The sequence below is a fragment of the Sapajus apella genome, unplaced genomic scaffold, assembly GCF_009761245.1.
Source record: "Sapajus apella isolate SASKATOON/1434 unplaced genomic scaffold, GSC_monkey_1.0 scaffold1, whole genome shotgun sequence".
In the NCBI taxonomy this organism is placed as follows: Eukaryota; Metazoa; Chordata; class Mammalia; order Primates; family Cebidae; genus Sapajus; species Sapajus apella.
In genome coordinates this window covers 66,986,482-67,013,477 of record NW_022436941.1, presented here as the reverse complement: position 1 = coordinate 67,013,477, position 26,996 = coordinate 66,986,482, and the positions used below count along the sequence as shown (strand labels likewise).

The 26,996-nt window shown below is 36.7% G+C and overlaps 1 protein-coding gene and 1 long non-coding RNA gene across 9 annotated transcripts in view; both read left to right on the top strand.

Moving 5' to 3' along the window:
- The window catches only part of FCHO2 (FCH and mu domain containing endocytic adaptor 2), a 130,801-nt gene that overhangs the window by 52,748 nt on the left and 51,057 nt on the right, over positions 1–26,996 (top strand). For all 8 annotated transcript variants that reach the window (XM_032278690.1, XM_032278648.1, XM_032278656.1 and 5 more), the window contains 4 exons: positions 1,007–1,105; positions 2,133–2,229; positions 23,493–23,537; positions 25,952–26,024. In XM_032278690.1, the coding sequence (XP_032134581.1) occupies positions 1,007–1,105; positions 2,133–2,229; positions 23,493–23,537; positions 25,952–26,024 (314 nt within the window). The remainder of the gene's footprint in view (positions 1–1,006; positions 1,106–2,132; positions 2,230–23,492; positions 23,538–25,951; positions 26,025–26,996) is intronic.
- Positions 17,923–23,486, top strand: LOC116551961. Its single transcript, XR_004269138.1, has 3 exons — positions 17,923–17,947; positions 21,394–21,402; positions 22,060–23,486. It is a non-coding gene; the product is annotated as an uncharacterized LOC116551961 (long non-coding RNA).

Below are 26,996 nucleotides of genomic sequence, written 5' to 3'. Positions count from 1 at the left end.
TTTTTTTTTTTTTTTTTTTTTTTTTTAAAGATGGGTTTCACCATGTTGGTCAGGCTGGTCTTGAACTGTCTTCAGGTGATCCGCCTGCCTTGGCCTCCAAAGTGCTTGGATTACAGACGTGAACCACCACTCCCGGCCTTTTGATATGTTTATTGTGAAGGCAGGGCAAACAGCGGTTTTCTCTCTGGGGACATCAGTGTAACTTGGAAATTTTTTCCAAACAACATTCTTGCCTCTTTCAACCCCATTCCACAGGCAGTACTAGAGAATCGATGTGTTTGAAGTTTGAAAAGGTTCTCCAGGTGATCTGATGCATCCTCACTTTTGGTTGAGAACTGTTGAAATAGAGTATTTGGCTTTCCCAGATTTCTTTGATCACAGACCTCTCTTTTGTGGAGATTGTATATTATTATTTCAAGGATTAGAAAGACATTTTGAAAATCTATGGGCTAGAAGTCTTTAAAAGTAAACTGTAGTTTTTGCTCTGCCAACTAATTGTTTTTCAGTTATTGAAACTCTTTAGTTTTTTTGTAACACTGTTTTCTGGGTCTCCTAATTTTCTGATCATGATTATAGATTTTAATGTGTAATATGTTCAAATTCTAAAAACATTTGTATTTACCTAAGAAATGGCATAACAAAAAGTTAACTTTTTGTAGTACCGTATTTCAGTTTGCCTACTAGACTTGTTTGTCTTGAGGCATTGTTAAACATTGTGTAACAATGGTAACTTGGAAAATTCGATTATAATGAGATACTTTCTTTTTTTTGGGAGGGGCGAGACAGTCTCGCCCTGTTGCTCAGGCTGCAGTGCAGTGGCGTGATCTCAGCTCACTGCAATCTCTGCCTGCCAGGTTCAAGCAGTTCTTCTGCCTCAGCCTCCCAAGTTGCTGGGATTACAGGCATCTGTGTGTGTGCATATGTATATATCCGTATGCATATGTGTGTGTGTGTGTGTGTATACCTGTACATATTATAAATATGTAACTTTTTATATGTTATCCAGAAATTTCAAGATATTGAAGAAACTCATCTCATTCACATAAAGGAAATTATAGGATCCTTGTCAAATGCTATAAAGGAAATTCATTTGCAGATAGGCCAGGTAAGTTTTCTTACTTTATGTTGAACTATTTATGAAAATTTTATGTTTATTTATAGCACTTTAAAAATATTTTCTCACTCTGTTCAAAATTCGTGAGTATGATACTGAATTATTCCAGATAAAGAATATGTATTTACATGTATTAAATATAAAATAAACTGGATATTTTATCATTTGGCCACCAAGGATGATACTTCACGTTAATTTTTTAGATTAACTATCTTCAGTTTTCTTTATATTGAATTTCTAAAGCTATCAGCTTTTGAATATTTCTTTTTTCAAGGTTTACTATTTTTAAATTTAAAGTGGCAGCTTTATTAAACTGCAAAACTTTTACTTAGAAATGTTCCACAAATATAAAAGAGTAATGATGACAGTTCGGGGTGCATTGAAATATAGTGGAGAAAGATGAAGTCTGTTATTCTTCAAACTAGCCAGGCATGGTAGCTCACACCTGTAATCTCAGCAGTTTGGAAGGCTGAGGCAGGAAGATCACTTGAGTCCAGGGGTTCAAAACTAGCCTGGGCAACATAGTGAGACCTCATCTCTACAAAAAAATTTAAAAAATATTATCGGGGTATGGTGGTGCATGCCTATAATCTCAGCTACTTGGGAGGCTGAGGTGGGAGGGTCACTTGAGCCCAGGAGGTTGAGGCTGCAGTGAGCCGTGACACCGAGCAGTCTGGGTGACATAGTGGGACCGTGTGTGTGTTTTTTTTTAATCCAAAAGTGTTTTTATTGTCTGTATAAGTCTTATCATAAGAATGATGTCTCTGGAACGCTTCAAGATGTGAACAGAAAACTGCTTTGACTTCTAGGGGCATGAGGCTGTATGTTAAAGGGTTAATGTAAATGATGGTTGGCCCCCACAGATCTAGTAACACTGGAAGCTAGGTAAATTAAAAGTTCCCAAAGGGCTTTGGGTCAAAAATACACATTTTGATGTAATTAATTTTATTTGTTTTATCTGAAATACAGTAAGAATGTTTGTGGAAAAAGAAAAGTTATCTTTATTCCATTTTAATAGGTCCATGAAGAATTTATAAATAACATGGCTAATACTACAGTTGAAAGTTTGATACAAAAATTTGCTGAGTCAAAAGGCACTGGGAAGGAAAGACCTGGTAAGATGATAAACTCTGCAAGGAAACATTTAAAATTTTTTCCATATAGTAACAAATATATTTACCTTGAAATTCATGTGGGTAAGGGGTAGTATTAACTTTATATCACATGTCTAAAGTTAAAAATATTTCCAAACTGTGAAATGGAGCCAAATCTAAAAATGGAGCATGCCTAAAAATCTGTGTAAAATCTCAGATATTATTATTATTATTATTATTTTATGAGACAGAGTTTCGCTCTTGTTACCCAGGCTGGAGTGCAATTGCGCGGTCTCGGCTCACTGCAACCTCCGCCTCCTGGGTTCAGGCAATTCTCCTGTCTCAGCCTCCTGAGTAGCTGGGATTACAGGCACGCACCACCATGCCCAGCTAATTTTTTGTATTTTTAGTAGAGACAGGGTTTCACCATGTTGACCAGGATGGTCTCGATCTCTTGACCTCGTGATCCACCCACCCCAGCTTCCCAAAGTGCTGGGATTACAGGCGTGATATTATTATTTTTATGTCTGATGATACATTCAGATTTTTGTTTTGGCTTTTAGTGGCTAATTTAATTTAGAATAACCACTTTAAATTTAAAGTGGTTATTATAAGATTTTACTAAATTAATCTGTCACAGTTTGTTTAGATTTTTCCAAATAGAGTTGCCTACAGCAGGCTATTTTAATAAAAGAAAGATTGGGAGAGAATATTGAATGCTCAGAATATTGAGACCAATGTAGAACCTTTCTTAAAGTTTAATAACTTCTTTCTTTTCTCATTTATGCATTTAACAAATATATTTATTGAGTTCTAACAAAATACCAGACCCCATTCAGACATTTGGGGGATACACCAATGAACAAATGGATATAGGAATCCTGGCTCCTATTTTTATGGAAAAAACGATAACAGAAGTTCAAATTCTACTTTTAATCAACATGTTATTATGTATCAAATGTAGTAAATAGCCCCTTCCCTTCGGCGTACTTATAGTCTTTGAGATTTCTTGAATCTATTTATTAGTTACTGTATCATGTTATTGAAAGATACATGTTTCACTCCACGGGAAAAAATAATTCAGAGCAGTAAAAAAGTTAAAATATGGTATGGCATTCTGTAAAATGGACAAGTGATCTGTGAGTTTGGGACCCATTTTTCCTCAATACAGTTCATAGACCTAAGGCTTGAAACCTAAATCATTAGTTTCTTCTTCCCAAATTTTATTAATTTTTAAATCTTACGGATTCAATTGTATTAGTATTTTTCCCGTCAGACTTTGTTTTCATGCTTTCTCTAGCTGCTTGATTAATTTGCAGATTTCTCATACTGGTACAGCAGTCATTTCTTCTGCAATCTATTTTACATGTTATAGCACATTCATCTTTTGCCTGTACAATTTTGAACTTAAAATTGTACTGCTTACAAATCTTTGAATTTTCACTATCGACAGAAGGAAAGTTGAATTCTGGCTTGGTTTCAGAGCTTTTAAGGATCTCAAGCTGACCAGCCTTTAGTCTTACTTTCTTTTACTCCTATTCAAGTACCTTCACTGATACCAACCTGAACGGCTTGCTGTTTGCCATACATAACACTTTTTTTCCTGTAGTGCTTTAGTTGTCCTTAATCCTTACTCTAGAAAATGCCACATTCCACTACTTTCCTACCTCACATCTTTACATTTATTTGTTGAATAAATGAACTCTTTTAAATAGCCAGGTTATTATCTTTAACTTCTCCATCAAAAGTGCCAAAGAACTTATGTATTTCTTTTTTGCCTTGTTGCTGTCTACCATTAAATTTTAGTAGTTTGTACTTGTGAAAAAGTTCTGTATTTGGTTCATCTATTTTCTCTATTTGTAAACAGTACATTTTTGTTAATGAACAAAGGAACATTTAATGGCAAGATTAGGGTGTTAAGAAGGTTGGAATGGATAGATTGGCTGTTAAAAAATTTTTAAGTGAATGCTAAATAATTATGGCTAATGTTTAATGAACCCTTAACTCTGTGCCATGTACTGTGCCAACCACTTTACAGGCACACTTTGATTTTTGGCAGCTCTTTGAAATATGTACTATGATTCCCATTTTACAGATGAGGGAAATGTTGAGAGTTAATGTTGAGAGATTTGCCTAAGCTAGTACATGGCAGAACTGGGATTCAGTTTTCATGCTTTGGAAAAATTAGAATAGAACTAAGTATAGATATGTTGACATAAATTTTAATTTGGAGATTGCTTTGAAACCAGGGAACTGGACCACAAATGTGAACCTAAACTGATGAATGATACCTTTTTCCCCTGGGTCACGAATGATCCAGAGAATATTTAAGCAAAAAGAAAGAATACAGAGAATCGGCTTGAAGGAGATTAGTGTTTTTCTTGAAGTATTACTCTAGAGAATAATTGGAACATTAAAATGTATTCTCAATCAATGAATTTTTATTTTGATTGGCCTTTTTTTTTTTGGTGACTTTTTTTCTCTTCCTATATAACTTTTCCCACTCTACTTTGGCTTTGTGCCTTTTTTTAACTGCTTTTTGCTTTTATATGCCAGTGTCATTTCCTAAGCCACTGCTGAGCCAAAGGCTGACAAGTATGTGGCATGTGCTGCCTTGTTCATGGCAGATACCATTACTAGATGATTACATTCTTCCCAGGAGGAGACTTCAGAATCTCTCTCATCTCAGTGCTATAGGCAGTCACTGCCAATATTGAGTGCTGGTATTCATGTTGAAACCTGTCATCTCCAGCTTAGTTCAATAGAGACTTTTTGTTTTTGAGTGTCAGAAAGCCATATGAACAAGCCTAAGCAGAAATTCCATGCATTGGCTGTTTTTTTAACGCGGAAGTCTGCAATAGATTCAAGGTACAAATGGATTTCATCAGGACTTTGTTTCACTCTTTTCTCTCATTTTTTTCTTTATTTGGCTTCAGATTATTAAGTTCCCACTGTAGACTTTTTCCTCATAACTGGCAAGGAAGGGCATCAGCAGTCCAAGCCTATATCCATTCAGTTTAGAACCCTAGTAGAAAGAACTTTTTTTTTTTTTTTTTTTGTAGTGTCACCATATTAATTTCAGGGAAGGCTCTGCTTTTGTCACATGCTTATCTTTGTATAAATCACTGTGTGTAGGGTACTAGGATATTGTAATTGGTCAACATAGGTCACATGCGCAGATCATGGAGGATCAGGATTTGTATTCTGAAAGGGATAGTGGAAATGTCCTTTGAACAGACAAAAATTACTACTATAGTACATTGTAGAATCACGGTACAAAGATACCAAACCCCAAAATAAAACCTTTTAGAACTGTAGTAGGTTGTATATGTGTTTCAAGTGTAGGATTTAATCGTGTTGTTAATGATTAAATAATTGGAAATAACAGTTTAGAAGGCATGGATTTACTTTATAATTAGATAATACTAGAAGAGAAAAGTTATGTAATTTGGTTTGTCTTATAATCATGGAGTTTTATTGCATAAGGGGACCTTTAATGTAGCCCAAGGTTGGGGGTGGTGGCTCACGCCTGTAATCTCAGCACTTTGGGAGACCGAGGCAGCTGGATCACCTGAGGTCAGGAGTTTAAGACCAGCCTGACTAACATAGTGAAACCCTATCTCTACTGATTACAAAAAATTAGCCAAGAGTGGTGGCATGTGCCTGTAATTCCAGCTACTTGGGAGGCTGAGGCAGGAGAATTGCTTAAACCTGCGAGGCAGAGGTTGCGGTGAGCTAAGATCGCACCATTGCACTCTAGCCTGGACAATAAGAGCGAAACTCTATCTCAAAAAAAAAACAAAAAAAAAAAAAAGGTAATATAGTCCAAACACATTTATTTAACACACAGAAATATGTTGGAACTTATCAAATACATGCCACTAATTTCCTTTAATATAGACTTGCAGGTGAATTAAGATTTTGTCAGTTCTTAGAAATTTTGCTAACTCAGCATATGAGGATTGCTGAACCCTTCCTTATTCATCATAATGTCCTACTTGTCAACCTACTCATTCATTCTCTATGAAGAACTCAACAAATATACAGTTATTCTAAATTCCTTTCTGTTGGTTAGCTAATAACCGTATGTTGGGAATTGCCTTTAGGCTCACTGCCTGATTCCTTTTGTCCGGACATTGAGATCATGTTTTTTTTTTCTTTTTGTGTGTGTGGGACATGGTCTTGCTCTGCCATCCAGGCTAGAATACAGTGATGCAGTCATAGCTCACTGTAGCTTCAACCTCCCAGGCTCAAGCAGTCCTCCCAAGGACCTCAGCTTCCCAAGTAACTGGGACCACAGGCACGTACCAGTACACCCCCCTAAGTTTTAAAAATTTTTAGTGGAGACGAGATCTCACTATGTTGCTCAGGGTGGTCTTGAACTCCTGGGTTCAAGCAATCCTCCTGGCTCAGTCTTCTAAAGTACCGGAATTACAGGTGTGAGCCACTGTGCCTGGTTCATGTTTGTTTTCTTGTTTGTGATACAGTGCAGTGGTTTGTGACCTGCTCTTTACTAGCAGTGAGACCTATAAGCCTTAGTGCCCTCATCTGTAAAGTGGGGATAATAGTAACTGCCTCATGGGGCTGTTGTAAGATTTATGTGAGAGAATGTAACATTTATTAAGTATTTAATAAATTTTTTTTCAAAAAATGATGCATTTCTCATAAGTAGCCACTAATGTCGTTTCATTATAAATTTAATTTTATTGGCCTCAAGATATACGAAGTCATGTAGAAAATACTTATAGCTAGATAGTAGGAAGTAATAGAGAAGCCAGGAATGGTGATGACTTGGGCTTTCCTAGAGTCACTAAACCCAGAATTAGGTGGCTGTTTCAGGACCCCAAAGAGTCATAGAACTAAGACTTTTAAACAGTCCTAGAAAAAAACTGACTGGTGTGGGGTGGAGTGGAAGGGATAAATATTATTTCACTTGTTGAGTTGCTATGGGCAACTAACTGCAGCTCTTTCATTTTTTTTTTTTTTTTTTTTTTTTCCTTTTTGAGATGGAGTTTTACACTTGTTGCCCAGGCTAGAGTACAATGGCACAGTCTCGGCTTACTGCAGTCTCCGTTTCCTGGGTTCAAGTAATTTTCCTGCCTCAGCCTCCTGTGTAGTTGGGATTACAGGTGCCTGCCACCATGCCCAGCTAATTTTTTTTTTTCAAAGTGCTGGGATTATAGGTGTGAGCTGCTGCACCTGGCCTCTTTCATACGTATTTTTTTGAGATAGTTTCACTCTTGTTGCCCAGACTGGAGTGCAACGGCATGATTTTGGCTCACTGCAACCTCCGCCTCCTGGGTTCAAGCAATTCTCCTGCCTCTGCCTCCCGAGTAGCTGGGATTATAGGCATTTGCCACCACGCCCAGCTAATTTTGTATTTTTAGTAGAGACAGGGTTTTTCCATGTTGATCAGGCTGGTCTCAAACTCCTGACCTCAGGTGATCTGGCCACCTTGGCCTCCCAAAGTGCTAGGATTACAGGTGTGAGCCACCATGCCCGACCTTTCATATGTTTTTGATCAGTTTATGGGCACCTGAACAAATGAGTCTAGGGGCCCACCGCAATAACAAAAGTTATGCTTCTTAGAAAAATAACATACACAAAATTTTGCATGTGATTGTGTGGAATTTGTGGACTTAAAGGATTTTGTTTTGTAAAGTATATTCTAGCCTTCAATTGTTTTATACTATTGATTGCTGTTAACATTTTATTTCTCCTCTTTCGTAAGGACCCCCTTTAAAACTTCCTAGTTTTAGTTTTGTGGGATAGAGATTTTAAAAAGAAAACAAAAGATCCAATTCTTTTTGAAATTTGTATACATAGCTGGATGCAGTGGCTCATGCCTATAATCCCTGCATTTTGGGAGGCCGAGGTGACTGAACTCTACTCCGTTGAGAACGCCTGCAAAAAAAGGCAAGGATTGAGGTGGAGAGACCACTGCATGACTGTTGCAATAATCCGGGGTATTTAAGAAAAGAGGCCGGGTGCAGTGGCTCACGTCTGTAATCCAAGCACTTCGGGAGGCGAAGGCGGGTGGGTCACCTGAGGTCAGGAGTTCGAGACCAGCCTGGCCAACGTGGTGAAACCCCGTCTCTAGTAGAAATACAAAAATTAGCTGGGCGTGATGGTGGGCACCTGTAATTCCAGCTATTTGGGAGGCTGAGGCAGGAGAATCGCTTGAATCTGGGACACAGGTTGCAGTGAGCCGAGATCATGTCATTACACCCCAGCCTGGATGACAAGAGTGAGACTGTCTCAGAACAAAAAAAATGTAAATTGTATACATAAAAGTTAACCTATCTCTCATGCTGCAAAATGACACTAATTTTATTTTTAGTCAGTTATCTATTGAAACATACAACTTGCCATTTTATGTTTTCAGTTCTTTTATTTAAGTCAAACTCTTTGAGAGCATTACGAATTTATTTCTTACTCATTATGATAATGTTATATTAGTTATTATATGTACTGAGACTTTTTGTCATTGCCTTTTTGTTTGGTTGTTTTGCTTTTTTCCTGGTCTGGAGTGCAATGGCACTTGGGCTCATTGCAACCTCCACCTCTTAGGTTCAAACAATTCTCATGCCTCAGCCTCCCGAGTAGTTGGGATTACAGGCGTGCATCACCACACCTGGCTAATTTTTGTATTTTTAGAAGAGGCATGGTTTCACCATGTTGGCTAGGCAGGTCTCGAAATGTTGGCCGGAAGCAATCCACCTGTCTCAGCCTCCCAAAATGCTGGGATTACAGACATCAGCCACCACATCTGGCCTGTCATTGTTTTTTTTGTTTTGTTTTTTTTTAGTGTAGTACTGCCTGGTTCCTCTGGAATTTGAGTCACTGTGAAAGGATGCTTTGAATATCAAAGCACCTGTGGTCTGAAAGGATCATGAAAAAACAGATGTTTTCTAATTTTGGATTTTTTAAAAATATTCCAGTGACATTGCCCTTGTAACCCTAACCACTCTCAGATAATTCAATTGCTAAGAGAGATTAAAGTTCATATTTTCAATGGTTTATGTTTTACAGTCATTCTGATAATTTTACTTTATGCTATTTATAATTCATAGTAGTTCAGCAGGTTTCCATTTGTAATAAACAAAAGGATAAATAACCTAAAACAAAAGTTGGTAGGCCAATATGTAATATGTTTAAATAAAAGATTTTGTTAAGCTTACCTATATTTTCATTATATGATATGAGTTTATAGCTTCTATTTGAGGACTTCCAGGAACTTTAAAGATACAAGTCTTTAAAATATTAAAGACACAGGCTGGGTGCAGTGGCTCATGCCTGTAATCCTAGCACCTTGGGAGACCAAGGCAGGCAGATCACCTGAGGGTCAGGAGTTTAAGACCAGACTGGCCAATATGGGAAAACAGTGTGTCTACGAAAAATACAACAATTAGCTGGGTGTGGTGGCAGGCGCCTGTAATCCACTACTTGGGAGGCTGAGGCAGGAGAATCACTTGAGTCTGGGAGGCGGAGGTTGCAGTGAGCTGAGATCATGCCAGCGCACTCCAGCCTGGGAGACAGAATGAGACTCTGTCTCAAAAAAAAAAAAATTAAGCATAAAAATAGGAGAAGCTTGAAAAAGTTGGCCAGAAACATAATAATGAGCCACAAAGCAAAAGGAAAATATGAGATTAATGTGGTTGGACTACCTAAGCAACATTAATGTATTAGTTTGAATATTTGGACTATTTAGCGACTATTTTAAAATCATACAGTAAAACAAATATTTTAAAACATATATAATCTAGTGATAATTTTTGCAGACTCTCTGAAGATTTGGGATAATGTCATACCTATAAGTAAGCCTCTTTCACCTATCCCGTCCCACCCAGATTTTCTTTTGAAATCAGGGAAGTGAAAACCATTGTATGGACAGCAAAATTAAAAATAGCTAAGAGGAGGCAAAGACCCACTAACCATCTGAGATATTCTGTGATTATTTGTTTTTTTTGTTTGTTTGTTTGCTTTGTTTTCTATTGGATAGCAAGGAGAGAATGACCAGAGAAAGAGGAAAGAAGAATGGATAATGATTAGGGGAGAGGATAAGATATGTATATTAGTACCAATGGGAGAGTAAAAGAGGAGATCTGGCAAAGAAAAAAAACATCTAAAATCTTTACCCTTTGAAGGAGCACACCTCTACCTATGTGTCCCAGCCATAGGACTCTGCCCTATGGGGTGGTATATGGAATAGGCTGTTAAAAACATACACTCATACTTACATGATTGGCATGACACCTAATAATTGGTTATCTTTTATATCTTTTAGAGCAGGAATTGGTAAACTATGTCCATTTAACCAAATTTAACTCTCCCTATTTTTGTGATGCCCACAAGCAAAGAATAGGATTTACAATTTTAAATTGTTGGGGGAACAAACCAAAAGGAGAATAATATTTTGTGACACAGGAAACTTATATAAAATTAGATTTCAGTGTCTGTACGTATAATTTTATTTGATTATATTCACACTTACTTGTTTATATATTGTCTATGGCTGCTTTCATGCTATAGCAGCAAAGTTGCATAGTTATGTCAGAGTATGCAGCCCACAGTCTAAAATATTTGCTACCAGACCCTTTAGAGAAAAAGGCCCCCCATGTTGCAGAATACATTTCCTGTGTAGTGTGGTAGCATATAGTATATCATAGTACATTAGAATTGTGTGGCCTGTGACAATACATAGTCTTTTTCAAAAAGCAGATTCTGCTGTTGTTGGGTTCTGAAATCATTTAATCTGATATTCTGTACCAATTTCATCTACAGCCATATTTCAGCACAGTAATTGAATCTCATAATATACCCACTTATCATTCATTTATTTAAAGTGACCATTAAAAATATTAATAAATGTATAAATATTCTGGTAACAAAATAGAGGTAAAAAGAATTAAGCTTGTTATTTTTACATGTAAAAATTCATGTATAGTAACAAGGACAGGGTTTTAGTTCTTTTTGCAGAATATAAAAGATGCTTACTCAAGCCTCTTTGAACTTAGAAGGAAATTTATTGAAAAGAAAATGAGATACCTCAAGGATCACAAATCAAGAATATAGTCAGGTCTCAGAAGGAAACCCAAACCAATAGGAAAGCAAGGTATCATATTTCCTACATTCTGTCTCTGCATTTCTGCTGCTTCATTATTTTCTTTGCAGAATGACTCCCTGCTCCTCCAGGCACATGATATAAGGTGATCTCTCAGTAATTTGTAGGGTTTAAAACTTGTTCCTTAATTGCGATTGCAGCCTAGAATTAGCCCCAATTTTTTTTCCCTTTCCAAATTTCTTGAAGAAAGAATCTGATTGGTCCAGCTTGGGTCAGGCAAACTTCATTCTAGTCCAGTCTGTTTTGACCAAGTCATGCAGTGTAAACATGGCTTCTGGGTGTTACACTTGCTGGGGAGGGGGCATTTCCCAGATAAAAGAGATTATAATGGGCTCAACGTATCCCCTAAATTTCTCCTTCAATCATCCTCACCTGGCAGATGTATTAAGATTTCTGGAGGTGGGAATTGGGACAAGGTATGGATGTGGTTTGAAAATGCATATTAAACAAAGCTTTTTTTCCTCTAAAATTTTGGTATGAAAATTTTCTAACATGCAGAGTCATTGAAAGGATTTTAAGGCCGGGCATGGTGGCTCATGCCCGGCCTTAAAATCCTTTCCCAGAATTTTGGGAGGCTGAGGTGGATGGTCAGGAGTTTGAATCCAACCTGGCTAACGTGATGAAACCCCATCTCTACTAAAAATGCAAAATTAGCCAGGCGTGGGGGTGCATGCCTGTAGTCCCAGCTACTCGGGAGGCTGGAACACACTTGAACCTGGAAGGTGTAGGTTGCAGTGAGCTGAGATCACGCCACTGCACAACCTGGGCTACAAGAGTGAAACTCTGTCTCAAAAAAAAAAAAAAAGTATTTTACAGTGAAAGAACTATATATTCACCACCTAAATTCCACCATTAACATTCTATTTTGGCTTTACTATATCCACCATACATCTGTCTATCCATCCATGAATCCATCTTACTTTAAATGCATTTCAGAATAGGTTGCAGAAATCAGTACACATCCCCCAAATACTTCAGCATGCATATTATCATTCTTTTTCTTGGTTGTAGTAAATTAACATAAAATTCAGCAGTTTAACCATTTTAAAATTTATAGCTCGATGGCATTTAGTACATTCAAAATATTGTACAGCCATAACCACTATCTAGCTCTAGAATATTTTAATCACCCCTAAAAAGAAACACCATTATCTATTAAGCAGTCACTGTCATTTCCCTCCAACCGTCAGCCCCGGGCAAAAAGTAATGAGCTTTCTGCCTCTTTGAATTCACCTATTCTGGATATTTCATAGAAATGGATGGATATTTCATATATGTGGAATCATACAAATAATATGTGGTCTTGTGTTTGACTTTTATCATTTAGCGTGTTTTCAAGTTTCATCAATGTTGTAACGTTTCAGTATATCATCCTTCTTATAGTTGAATAATATTCCATTATATGGGTATGCTATGTTTTGTCTATCCATTCATCTGTTGGTGGACATTTGGGTTGGTCCTACCTTTTGGCCATTGAGAATAGTGCTGCAATAAACACGTGTGTACAAGTTTGTGTCAGAACATATGTTTTAGTTCTTTTGGGTATGTACCTAGGAGTGGAATTATTGGGTCATATGGTGATTCTGTCTTTGAGTGTTTGGGGAACTCCCAAACTCTTTTCCACATCAGTTATACCACTTAACATTTCCTTTTTTGTTTTGTTTTTTTTTGAGACAGAGTTTCACTCTTGTTGCCCAGGCTAGAGTGCAATGGTGCGATCTTGGTTTACCACAACCGCTGCCTCCTGGGTTCAAGTGATTCTCCTGACTCAGCCTCCCAAGTAGCTGGGATTATAGGCATGGGCCACCATGCCTGGCTAATTTTGTATTTTTAGTAGAGACGGGCTTTCTCCATGTTGGTCAGGCTGGTCTTGAACTCCCAACCTCAGGTGATCCACCCACCTTGGCTTCTCAAAGTGCTGGGATTACAGGCATGAGCCACTGTGCTCAGCCACCACTTTACATTTCTACCAGCAATGTTGCAGGTTCCATTTCCCTATATCCTTATCAAAATTATTATTTTTTTTTAATTACCACTGTCCTAGTGAGTATGTAATACGGTATTGTGGTTTTGATTTGCATTTCGCTAATGACTAATGATGCTGAGCATCTTTTCACTTACTTGTTAGTTATTTGTGTATCTTCTTTGGAGAAATCTTTATTCAAGTCCATTGCTCATTTTTAAATTGGATTGTTTGTCTTTTTGTTGTTGAGTTCTAATTCTTTATTCTGGATACTAGATCTCCTTATTAGATACATAATTTGCAAATATATTCTCCCATTATGTGGGTTATTTTTTCACTTCAAGTGTCTTTTGGTGCACAAAAGTTTGTGATTTTGATGAAGTTTATTTTTTTCTTTTGTTGGTTGTGTTGTTACTGCCATATTTAATAACCCATTGCCAATTTGAAGGTCATGAAGATTTACCCCTGTGTTTTTCTGTAGGAAGCTTATTCATTTAGGTCTTTTATCCATTTTGAGTTAATTTTCATACATGGTATGAGATAAGGCTGCAACTTCATTGTGTTTTTTTATTTTGTTTTGTTTTGTTTTTTAAAAGATGGGGTCTTGTTTTGTTTCCCAGGATGGGGTACAGTGACATGATCATAGCTCACTGCAGCCTCAGACTCCTGGCCTCAAGTGATCCTCCTGCCTCAGCCTCCTGAGTAGCTGGGACTACAGGTGTATGCCACCACACTGGCCTAATTTTTAAAACATTTTTATAGAGATTGAGTCTTCCTGTGTTGCCCAGGTTGGTTTTGAACTCCTAGGCTCAAGCAGTCTTCTCACCTTGGCCTCCCAAAGTGTTGGGATTACAGGTGTGAGTCACTGCACCCAGCCCCAGCTTCATTCTTTTAAATGTGAATAGTCAGTTCTCTCAGCACAGTTTGTTCAGGAGATTATCCTTTTTGAATTGAATTGTTGTGGCACTCTTACTAAAAATCAGTTGATCATTGGTATATGGATTTTTTTTGGAATTCCAATTCTGTCCGTATGCCATTACCACACTTATTTGATTACTGTACCTTTGGTAAGTTTTGACATTGGACAGTTGTGAGTCCTCTAACTTTGTTCCTCTTTTTCAGAATTATTTAGCTATTTGCTGCTGTCACAAATCGCTACAAACTTTGTGGTATAAAACAACACAAATTTGTTACCTTACAATTCTGCCGATTGGAAGTTCACATGGATCTCACTGGTTAAAAATCAAGATATCATCACAGAGCTGAATGGAAACTCTAGAGGAGACTGTTTCCTTGCCTTTTTCAGCTTCTAGTAGGGTTCACATTCTTTGTGCATCCCAGTCTCTTCCTCATCCTTAAAGCTAGCAAAGGCTAGTCAAGTTTTTCTCACATTACATTACTCTGATTTAATCTTCTGCCTCCTCCTTTCACTTTTGAGTACCCTTGTGATTACACCAGGAATACTCAGATAATCCAGGATAATCTCCCTAAAGTCAGCTGATTAGCAACCTTAATTTCATCTTCAGTTTTTATTTCCCTCTGCCATGTAACATAACATATTCACAGGTTCTGGAGGTGAGGGTGTCAATCTTTGTAGGAGAGGGAGGGACATTATTCTGCCTGCCACATTGAGTTATACTTTATAGTATATGATATACCTGTTGAAAGTATACAGTTTGATGAATTTTAGTAAATTTATGCAGTTGTTTACCTGTTATCACAATCCAGCTTTAGAACATTGTTTATTATACCAGAAAGTTCCCCTGTACCTGTTTGTGGTTTCCATGCCCTGCAAACAACCACTGATCTGCTTTTTGTCTGTATTTTTTACTTTTCTAGAAATTTTATATAAACAGAATAATACAATTTGTAGTCTTTCGTGTCTGGTTCTTTCACTTAGTGTAATGTTTGTGACATTTAAACATGTTACTGCATGTATCGGTAGTTTACTTCTTTTTATGCTGAGTAGTGTACTCTTGTGTGGATGAATGACAGTTTGTTTAGCTGTTGACCTGTTGATGAGCATTTGCATTACTTCTAGTTTTTACCTATTATGAGTAATGTTCCTGTGAACTTTTACCTACAAGTCTTTTTGTAACATATGTTTTTATTTCTCTTGGTTTGATACCTAGGAGTGGAATGTCTGGGTCTTATGGTTGGTGTATGTTTAACTCTTTAACAAACTGCTAAACTGTTTTCCCAAGTGGCCACAGCATTTTATGATTCCCTCCCAACAATGTGTGAAGGCTCAGCTTCCTTCGTATCTTTGCCAACACTGGGTATTACATATCTTTTTGATTATAGGCATTTTAGTGGGATAATGGTATTTCATTATGACTTTTAATCTCCATTTACCTAATGATTAATGACATTGAACATCTTTTCATGTGTTTATTAGCCATTTGTAATTTTCTTTGTTGAAAAGTATTTCAAATCTTCTAAGCATTTTAAATTGTCTTCTCAGCATTTTAAATTGTATATCAGTCTTATTAGTTCAGAGTACAGACCATATATCAGATATATATTTTGTGAATGTTTTCTCCTGGCCTGTGGCTTGTTCTTTTTTTCTTTTTTTGGTGTTTTTGAAGAGCAGAAGTTAATTTTCATGTCCACTTTACCAAATTTTGGTTTTTTATGTGTTATGCTGTTGTGTCAAATCTAAGAAAACTTTGTCTAATCGAAGATCACAAAGATTTTTTTAAAATTTGACTGTGTCTTTTAGTTGAAGTTTTATAGTTTAGAGAGACATAGGTGATAACCTGAAAAGAATTCTCAATGGCCAAAGCTGGAATTACTTGAGCAAGTAATAAAAATATTAGATTATAACACAAAGAATAAAATAAATAGCCATTAATATATACAGATAAAAATAAATGTTTGAATAAAGAATTTAAAATTTATTTCAAAATTTTGTATATATGTTAATGCAAAAGGCGACCAAAAGATTTGGACACTTCCTGAAATATATATATATATATTTTCACATAAGCATACGAAAGGATACCCCATTATTAATTAGGAAAATACAGATTAAAACCACCATAAAGATAGCAGTGGACACTTACTTGGAGTGATAAAAATTTGAAAGACTGACTATACCAGCCAGGCAGGGTGGCTCACACCTGTAATCCCAGCACTTTGGGAGGCCAAGGTGGGTGGATCCCTTGAGCCCAGGAAATCAAGTACAGTCTGGGCAACACGATGAAACTCCATATCTACAAAAAATACAAAAATTAGTCAGGTGTGGTGGTGTGCATCTGTAGTATCAGCTACTTGGAAGGCTGAATGGGGAGGATGACTTGAGCCCAGGAGGCGGAGGTTTCTGTGAGCTCAGATTGTACCACAGCACTCCAGCCTGGGCGACAGGGCGAAACTCCATCTGGGAAAAAGAAAAAAAGACTGACTATACTAAATGCTATCAAGAATGTGGAAGAACTGAAATTTATGAAAACTGCTGGTGAAAATATAAAATGGTACAACCACTCTGGAAAACCCCTTGGCAGTTTCTTAGAAATTTAAACATACGCTTACCATATGATCCAGCAGTTCTACTCCTAGGCAGTTACCCAAGACAAAAGGAAATATATGTGCAAACACTTGTATATGAATGTTTATAGCAGTTTTATTTGTAGTAACTCCAAACTGCAAACAACCCAAATGTCCATTAACAGATGAATAGATGAATGTCCATACAGTGGAATACTACTCAACAATAAAAATTAATGAACTATTGATACATGCAACTACATGGATGAATCTCAAAGTAATTTTGCTCAGTGAAAGAAGCCAGACCAAAATAAGAGTACATATTATATGATTATTTATTTATTTATTTTTGACATGGAGTCTTGCTCTTTCACCCAAGCTGGAGTGCAGTGGTGCTATCTTGGCTCAGTGCAACCTCCACCTCCCGGGTTCAAACGATTTTCCTGCCTCAGCCTTCCAAGCAGCTGGGACTACAGTTGCTTTGTGCCACCACCCTCAGCTAATTTTTGTACTTTTAGTAGAGACTAGGTTTCACCGTGTTGGCCAGGCTGGTCTTGAACTCCTGACCTCGTGATCCACCTGCCCTGGCTTCCCAACGTGCTGGGATTATAGGCATGAGCCACCATGCCAGGCCCATATTATATGATTCTATTTATGTAACTTTTTAGAAAATGTACACTTATTTATAGTGACAGAAAGCAAATCAGTGATTGCCTTGGGATGGGTGGAATGGGTAACATGAGGTGATACCTATATATTTTAGCTTATTTGTGGCAGTAGACTCACAGATGTTACACATGTCAAAATTCATTAAACTGTACACTTTTTTTTTAAATTTTTATTTATTATTTATTTATTTGTTTATTTATTTATTTTTTGAGACGGAGTTTCGCTCTTGTTACCCAGGCTGGAGTGCAATGGCGCGATCTCGGCTCACTGCAACCTCCGCCTCCTGGGTTCAGGCAATTCTCCTGCCTCAGCCTCCTGAGTAGCTGGGATTACAGGCACGCACCACCATGCCCAGCTAATTTTTTGTATTTTTAGTAGAGACGGGGTTTCACCATGTTGACCAGGATGGTCTCGATCTCTTGACCTCGTGATCCACCCGCCTCGGCCTCCCAAAGTGCTGGGATTACAGGCGTGAGCCACCGCGCCCGGCCTAAACTGTACACTTTAAATAGATATAGTTATTGTGTGTTAACTATACCTCAACAAAACTGTTTAAAAAGGAGGTGGGAAGAATCATTTTAAGGATTTTGGCATGAATAATTGAAAGAATGTAGTTGCCACTAACTGATATGGGAAAGGCTTACAGACATAAGTGCTATAATTAAAAGAAGCAAGGGTTTTATCAGGATTGCAGAAGATGAAAACATGACTTTACCTTATGAGTGTGGGGACAGTGTCAAAATTTGGATGTAAGAGGAGATTATATTTCAGTACTAAGATTCTGTGTTTGGAGAACTAGATAAAATTTTGGAATGTTTCGCAGTGACTGAAATCTGTGGTTAAAAACCTATTTCTTTGATTTAAGACTAGAGTTTCTAATTTTTTTTTCATAGTTTTCAAGCCTTGGGTACTGTATTAGTCCATTCTTGTGTCACTATAAAGAAATACCTGAGGCTAGGTCATATTAAAGGAAAGATATTTAACTTGGTACATGGTTCTGTAGGCATTATAGGAAGCATCTGCTTCTGGTAAGACCTCAGGAAACTTACAGTTATAGTGGAAAGCAACGGAGAGCCAGCATGTCACATGGCAATCGTGGGAACATGAGAGAGATGAGGAGGTCCCAGACTGTTTTAAACAGCCAGATTTTGTGTGAAATAACTGAGCGAGAACTCACTTATTACCAAGGGGATGATGCTAAGCCATTCATGAAAGATCCTCCCTCATGGTCCAGTCATCTCCCATTAGGCCCCACCTCCCTTATGGGAATCACATTTCCACATGCGGTTTGGAGGGGACAGACATCCAAACCATATCAGATACATATGAGAATTATTTTTGGAGGTTTTTTTTTTGCCTTTTATTTTCCTTTTTTTTTTTTAATGTGTAGAAATTGATTTCTTTCTTTCTTTCTTTCTTTTTTTTTTTTTGAGACAGAGTCTTGCCCTGTCACCCAAGCTGGAGTGTGGTGGCGTGTTCTTGGCTCACTGCAACCTCTGCCTCCTGGGTTCAAGTGATTCCCCTGCCTCAGCCTCCTCAGTAGCTGGGTTTACAGGGGCCAACCACCACACCCAGCTAATTTTTGTGTTTTTAGTAGAGACAGGGTTTCACCATGTTGGCCAGAGTGTTGTTGCCCTCCTGACTTCAGGTGATCTGCCTGCCTCAGCCTTTCACAGTGCTGGGATTACAGGTGTGAGCCACTGTGCCCAGCCAAGAAATTGACTTCATTGGTCCAGTGTGGGTGCCACTATATTTTAAAACTCAGCTGATTCTAACTTGCAGCAGTTGTTGAGAACCTATAGCATCACACTACATGAATGCTTGTTATAAATGGAGAATCTCAAACCTTATCTCAGTCCTACTGAATCAGAATGTATTTTAATAAGACCCCAAGATCCTTTGGGCTTTGTATGCACAGTATAATTGGAGAAGCACTGTCAGACTAATTAAATATCTGGCAGTGGTCACAGAGTCTACTAGGACTGTATTTCTCAAAATGGGATTACAGGACCAGCGGCATCATCTGGGAATTTGTTAAAAATGCAAATATTTGAGCTCCACCCTAAACCTTCTGAATAGAACACTCTGGGAGTGGGGTCCAGTAGTCTTTGGTTTAAGAAGTTCTCCAGGTGATTCTCATACTTAATATAGTTTAGAAGCATTGCACCAGGGGTCTCTCACGAGGTTTGGAACCACTGAATTGAGGAAATTGATTCTGTAAGTCCTTTATTAAAACACACACTCTTGAAGTGAAGTGTCCTTAATGTCTGCAACTTTCAAATGGTTTAGCAAAAGAAAAAAATTATATAAAGCTATGTGGAGAGAGAGAGCAAATGCTATATTTGTTATCCACCTTTTATAAATGATACAACCTAGGTTCAAAAGCAGTATCTAATTCAGAAAGAGTATCAAAATTCGAATTTGAACTTCCATGCCTTTTGCATATCACCACAAGCTGGAGTGTGATTCTCTTTTTTGTGTTAACTTGCCTGGCCCATCATCCCAGGCATCTGGGAATGTGACTGTGTTGCATTCCACAGGCCCAGGAGCAAGCTTGAAAATGTAGTCATTGATTTCCATTGTTATGAGTCATACCTCTCTCGGTGCTTGCACATGCACAATCATCATTCCTTTTTTAAAACTTTTAGTGTTTGACTGAGAGTGTTTGTATGTGTTTAATTCTGATTAGAAGCAGAAATATGTTTGATTTGAGTAGCCCAGACTTACTATTTGAATTTTGAGGGTAGTTTTTAACTAGATAAGATTACAAACTTGTCCTGTTGATGGCCTGAGATTTAGGATTGATTCCGAAGCAACGGGGATTATTAATTAAATATTTTACATTTTTTATATTTTATACTCTTCCTCATTCCACAAAACGTTTAAGGTGATCAAAGATTACTGTTAAGTAAGTTGCTTTCCCTCTTTAACATCTTTTCAAAATTTTGATCCAAATTAGGTTTGAATGAATTCTTTAGGTTGATGGCTTTTTAAAAATAGCAGTTATTTATTCCTATCTGATGATAAAGCATCATATTTAAGAATTGTTTTGCTTTCAGTTATTGACCTCTTAGAGTTGTTCTTCTGTGAGTTTAATTGAACTCATAGTGGCGTTTTAAAGTAATGTGTAAAAGAGCATCAAGAGACAGAGCCAAAATGGTTTTATTTGCTTTTATACAAACTAAATTGCCCTTGTGACCCAACATAAAATCTAAGTGCTAAGAGCAGTTATTTATTTTGACAAAAGAATTAATTGAGTCTAAAACAGTTGAAATTCCAGTTGTAGCAAACTATTCGTTAAGACTCTCACTCTGGCTTTAGTACTGTCAAAAAAAATAACTTGTCTTATGATTAAATAGCAGAATGATGGGCAGTGGACTGCATTTGAAGGAGATGCTGAATAAACTTTCCACTTGTGAAACATTCAGAAGTGACATGCTACAAGGGGGGTCAGAATGTGCATTGATATCCAGCTGAGTTGTCAACTGGCACTGAGCCAGGCACGCAAAGCCTTGCCGTGTGAAGCAGCATGTGGAGCATATGCCATTTGTAAAAGAAAATCTTTTCATGTATGATTTAATGTTTTTTTTTTTTTTAAGAAAGGTTGTATTTAGTTTTTTTATACCAGAAATCATTATTTCTATTTTTAATAGAAAGTTTATGTGGATGGTACTCAATTTAAAATTTTTAATATATATTTTATGATTTGAAGTGATTTCGCATCTTGTATTTCAAAATGTTTTTTCTTTTGGATTTTTTTGGACATTTTTCTATTTCAAATGGATTTTAAGAAACTGTTTAGAAAAGATAAATCAAGATACGTTTACTATAGGAAAAGTTTTGTGAGAAAAAGATGAAGAATTTTGTTTAAAGGAATTGATTTTATAGTTAAGGGATTTCTTTACTAGTTTCACATATATGAAGTCATCCAAAAATTGTACAGTTTTTTTCTGTATGTACCGTATTTGCTAAGATGATGATGTAAAAGCCCTTCTAGATAATATATATTTGGTATTTGTAAACAAGGCAATTTGTTTGACATTGGTATTTTGTTTTTATTTTATTTACTTTTTTTCTCCTCTATAGTAAGCCCATGGCCTGAGCATTAGAGATTCTGTAAATAGTTAATGGGTAGAAATTATGTGGATGTGTAGCTGTAGAATTTTTGACTAACCACATGCCTGGTTGCCTTTTTTTGGTAAACTCTCAGCTTTATTTGACAGATGATTATATTATCTCAAGCTTTCTTAGTACTTGGAAAAGCCAAAAATATATAATAAGCTATTGGTAACATAGGTCGAGATTTATTATTCTTCATAATTTTTATAGTAAGTGAAAAGTTGCTAATTATGAGATGCACGTCTTAATTTCTTTACCCTTATTGATTTTTCAGTCTGCTCTCAGCTCATTGTAAATTGTTATGATAGGCCTCTAAGGGAGTCTAAGAACAAGCTCAGTACCCTTTTATTAAATGATTTCTCGGCTTCCAGATTTGCAGGATGGGTTTGAATACAGTCCTTAAATTTTTAATTGGGTCATTTTCTGACTATTTAAGACTTTTTTGGGTAGAAGTGAAAAACTTTTTATTTTTTTAAAACAGTCATAAAAGTGAGTCTTAGTCTATATTTAGAAGAATGTATTAGTAAGGAAGATACTAATAATTGATTAGGACCTTGTTTATCAACTCACTTTTATGACTGTTTTATTCTGCTTATTACTAATGTTTATTTTATTTGAATGGAAACTAGAATCAAACAGAAATAAATCTTAGATTGGCAGGGAGAGAGAGGGCCAATATTTTTAGATCCTGCTGCTTGTAGAGAAACCTTTCTTGTTAATCAGTGGTTTTCTTTTATAGTGGAATGATCAATAATAATGCTGATCATGAATTCGTACATAGTTAAGCTTCACATCTCAGAAGAACCAGTAACAAAATCCTCTGTCATCTACTCTACTTCAAGCTCTATTTTAAAGTTTCTTCATATAGCAAGTTATACTCATTACCATTAATAAATTAAAAATTATTTCACAAAAAATTCTAGACTTTCATGAATTTCTTATAAAAAGGACTAAAATGATAGCTTAGTGGGAGATAATTTTTTTAGTCTCATATTTAGCTTTTGGGATATTTCTGTAGGAGAGTAGTTCATGTTTTGCTACTTTCTCTACTGCCAAATAATTTGATATTTCACATATGTGAAGTGTACTACATTTTATGGCATTTAAGTCTAGTCTCAGCAGTCAGTCATTTCAGGACTATTTTAATTGTTTGCTAATGATTCTATTTTATCATCCTCCTCTTCTACAATCTATCACTCATAGCAGTGCTAAATTAATTTTCCTCGAAGATCACTTTATGGGGTAGATGTATATGATCTTACATGAAAACTTTTCCTGTTTCTTGCAAGCCTGTAGTTCACATTCCTTGACCTGCTATACAGTCAGAGAGACCTGGATTATAATCCCAAGCCTACCACTTGACAAGTCTGTAGTTTATTTATTCATTCAATAAATATTTACTTATTTACTCGACTTACTATTTACCTAGCATTTTTTGAGTATTGAAGACACACAAGTCATGAACAGGACAGATGAGGTCCCAAGCTTACATTCTAGTAGTATTTACTATCTTGGTAGCCCTGTTCTTCCCATGAACACCACCAAGGATTTAGCAGTCACCTCTTACCATGCTTGTTTCCTCTCATCAGCAGTACTGCCAGCTACTTGAAAGCAGAAATTACATATTAGTTCTTGTGTCTCTAGTTCTGTGACATCACATACAGTGGGTTTTCAATAGTTACTGTGATCATAATGGGCTAGTCTTAGTTGTTTTTCACTGTTGGAATTATTTGATTTTTAAAATTTATTACTGATATTTGAATTAACTATTAGATAACAATTAGAACCATGTCAGAACAATTAAAAAGATAACTTGTCAATTAGAATAAAATATTTAAAATGTAAAAAGAGTATTAAAATTTACCTGATAATTATTTTCTAACTGTTTTTTTCTACTAGAAGTTTTTCAATTTTTTTTTCTAGGCCTCATTGAATTTGAAGAATGTGACACTGCTAGTGCAGTTGAAGGTAAGTTGATTAGTTATAATATGTTAATGCACATGGCAACTAGCTAGTGTCTTCATTTCATTGAACAAATCAGGAGGGACTGCTCCCCCTAGGTGTCAGCATACTTACGGAGTGATATAAAAATCTGAATTTAGTTTGAAGGCCTGCAGATACTACTTGTTACTTAATAAATAATAGATTTTCCCAAAAGAATATTAGTGTGTTAGATTATATATTTTTAAAGATTAAGTATAGCATGCATTTGTTTTTAAATATACATTGAAATAGTTTTCTTCGTTGGCATACCTGTTTAAGCCTTCTAATGTCGTGACTATGAAACTCATCACTATACATTAATGTGTAGTCCTAACTGTACAGTGGGTAACATTTCATTAATTAATGTTAATATTACTGTCATTTCTCTGGGCACAATGACTCATGCTTCTAATCTCAGCACTTTGGGAGGCTGAGGCAGGAGGATTACTTGAGGCCAGGAGTTAGAGAACAGCCTGGGAAACATGCTGAGACCCCATCTCTACAAATAAAACATTTAAAATTAGCGGGTGTGGTGGTGTGCGCCTGTAGTCCCAGCTACTTGGGAAGGCTGAGGTGAGAGGATTGCTGGAGCCTGGGAGGAGGAGCCTGTGGAGAGCCATGATCGTACTACTGCACTCCACCTTGGGCGACAGAGTAAGACCCTGTCACAACAACAACAGCAACAACAAAAACCCTTCTTAAATGTCCTCATCTGTAAGATGAGGGGCTAACGTCTCTACTGCTCACTTCTTTTTTTTTTTTTTTTTTTTTTTTTTTTTTTTTGAGACAGAGTCTCACTTTGTCTTCCAGGCTGGAGTGAAGTGGCATGATCTCTGTTCACTACAGCCTCAAACTCCCGGGTTCAAGCGATCCTCCTACCTCAGCCCCCCAATTAGATTTGACTACAGGTGTGTGCCACCATGTCCAGCTAATTTTGTATTTTTTGTAGAGATGGGGTTTTGCCATGTTGGCTAGGCTGGTCTTGAACTCCTAAGCTCAAGTGATCCATCCACCTCAGCCACCAAAGTGCTAGGATTACAGGCGTAAACCACCGCACCTGCCCTCTACTGCTCAATTCTCAAAGAGTAAACACCTAAGTTTTACGTGCTGAATTCTTTTTTTTTTTTTGGAGACAGAGTCTTGCTCTGTCAACCCAGGCTGTAGTACAGTGGCATGATCTTGGCTCACTGCAACCTCCACCTTCTGGTTCAGATTATTCTCCTGCCTCAGCTTCCCAAGTAGCTGATTGCAGATGTGCACCACTACACCTGGCTAATATTTTGCGTGTTTTTAGTAGAGACAGGCTTTCACCATGTTGGCCAAGCTGGTCCCAAACTCCTGACCTCAGGTGATCTGCTCACCTGGGCCTCTCAAAGTGCTTAAGATTACAGGCATGAGCCACTGTGCCGGGCCTTAAGTGCTGAATTATGTCAACAGTTAATAGCATGACTGGCCTTTAAAAATAATTTGTCATGAAAGAAGAGGATGCAGAATTGCCTTATTAGGAAAATGTAATTTTTACTCCTCAGTTAAGGTAGAATCCATTTATAGCATTGTTTGTATTAGGAATAACATATGAACACAAGAATGGCATATTGTAAACTTTTCATGTTATTTTGTTGATTTTTTTGGTTTCTGTTTTTGTTTTTTTTTTAAATTTTTGAGGTAGGGTCTCACTTTGTCACTCAGTGTGGAGTGCAGTGGCGTGATCGCAGCTCACTGCAGCCTCTACCTCCTGGACTCAAGCAGTTCTCCCACTCCAGCCTCCTGAGTAGCTAGGACCATAGACATCACACCCATCTAATTTTTTGTATTTTTTTGTGGAGACAAGGTTTCACCATGTTGCCTAGACTGGTTTTGAACTCTTGAGTTCAAGTGATCTGTCCACCTTGGCCTTCCAAAGTGCTGGGATCATAGGCATGTATCACTGCACTGGCCCCAAATATACTTCTATTGGATCTGCTGTGTCATCTTTTTATCTAAAACAATGCATTTATATTTTGTGATCCTCTAGAAAGCAAACATGATTTGACCTTTATAACATGATTTGACGTTTATAACAAAATTTGGTACAATGAATAATGTACTTTCTTGGAAGTTTTAAGATATTGCCATATGCTTATTATATGTAAGGTGACTTAGGGGAGACTTAGGAAAAGAAAAGATTTTATCTGTCAAGTAAATGTTATGATCTTTTGATGAATGATAGACTATGCTTTATTAATATGAGAAAAGTCTAACCAATAAGGTTGAGTGGTTGATAATTGTGTTTCTGTCATCCATATTTAGCATCAGCAGTTATGAACAAATTATGTGTGAAGATGCAAGATGTATTCATAAGTTTAATATATTTATCAGGAACAGTTATGTCTCTGTAACTATATCTATTTATTTTAAAGGTATAAAACCAAGGAAAAGAAAGACTTTTGCTTTGCCAGGAATCATTAAAAAGGAAAAAGATGCAGAATCTGTGTAAGTATTTTAAATATTGTCAAAATCCTTTTTGTTTTAATAAGTGATTAAGAATAAAACTGTTTTGAATTCGGAAAGAGAAAAGTAGGGAATAATTCAAAAGTATATGTGTAAGGTGTGAAAAACAAACCTTTCTAAATATTAATAAATGTATTTGCCAATTCCTTTGGTTTTAGATCAGAGTATTATTAATTACAGTATTTAAAATTTTTAAGACATTATAGACGAAAGCTTTAATGTCTAGAAATGGAAATTTTAAAAATATCCTTATTTTTTTAAAATGATACATGTGTATTTTAAAAAATTAAAAGTGCAGAGAAAACTAAAAATTTCATCAAAGTCTTAATGCCTAAGAGAAAATCTCTGTTCAGCAACTTGATGAAAATCCTTCTAGACAATTCTAAGTGTATAGGCACATAGTGATGTATATACATACATTGATGGAAAATGTTAAATAGAGGAGAGAAATGCCCTAATGTTTTACCATTTATACTAGGCCATCATTTTTAGATGGAATATTTGGTCCACTTATAAATCTGATTTACCTTCTCTTTTTTTTGAGATGGAGTTTTGCTCTTGTTGCCCAGGCTGGAGTGCAATGGCCCGATCTCAGCTTACTGCAACCTCTGCCTCCCAGGTTCAAGCAATTCTCCTGCCTCAGCCTCCCAAGTAGCTGGGATTACAGGCACACACCAACACATCCAGCTAATTTTTTGTGTTTTTTAGTAGAGACGGGGTTTCACCATTTTGGCCAGACTGGTTGTGAACTCCTCACCTCAGTTGATCCACCCACCTCAGCCTCCCGAAGTACTGGGATTATAGGCATGAGCCACTGTGCCCAACCTGATTTACCTTCCTTTAAAAATAAAAAATTAATATACAAGGAATATATAATAAACATATAAGAAATTGAGTTAGATTAGCTAACCAAAGTTTTGTTTTGTTTACTTTGGCTACACATTAGAACTACCT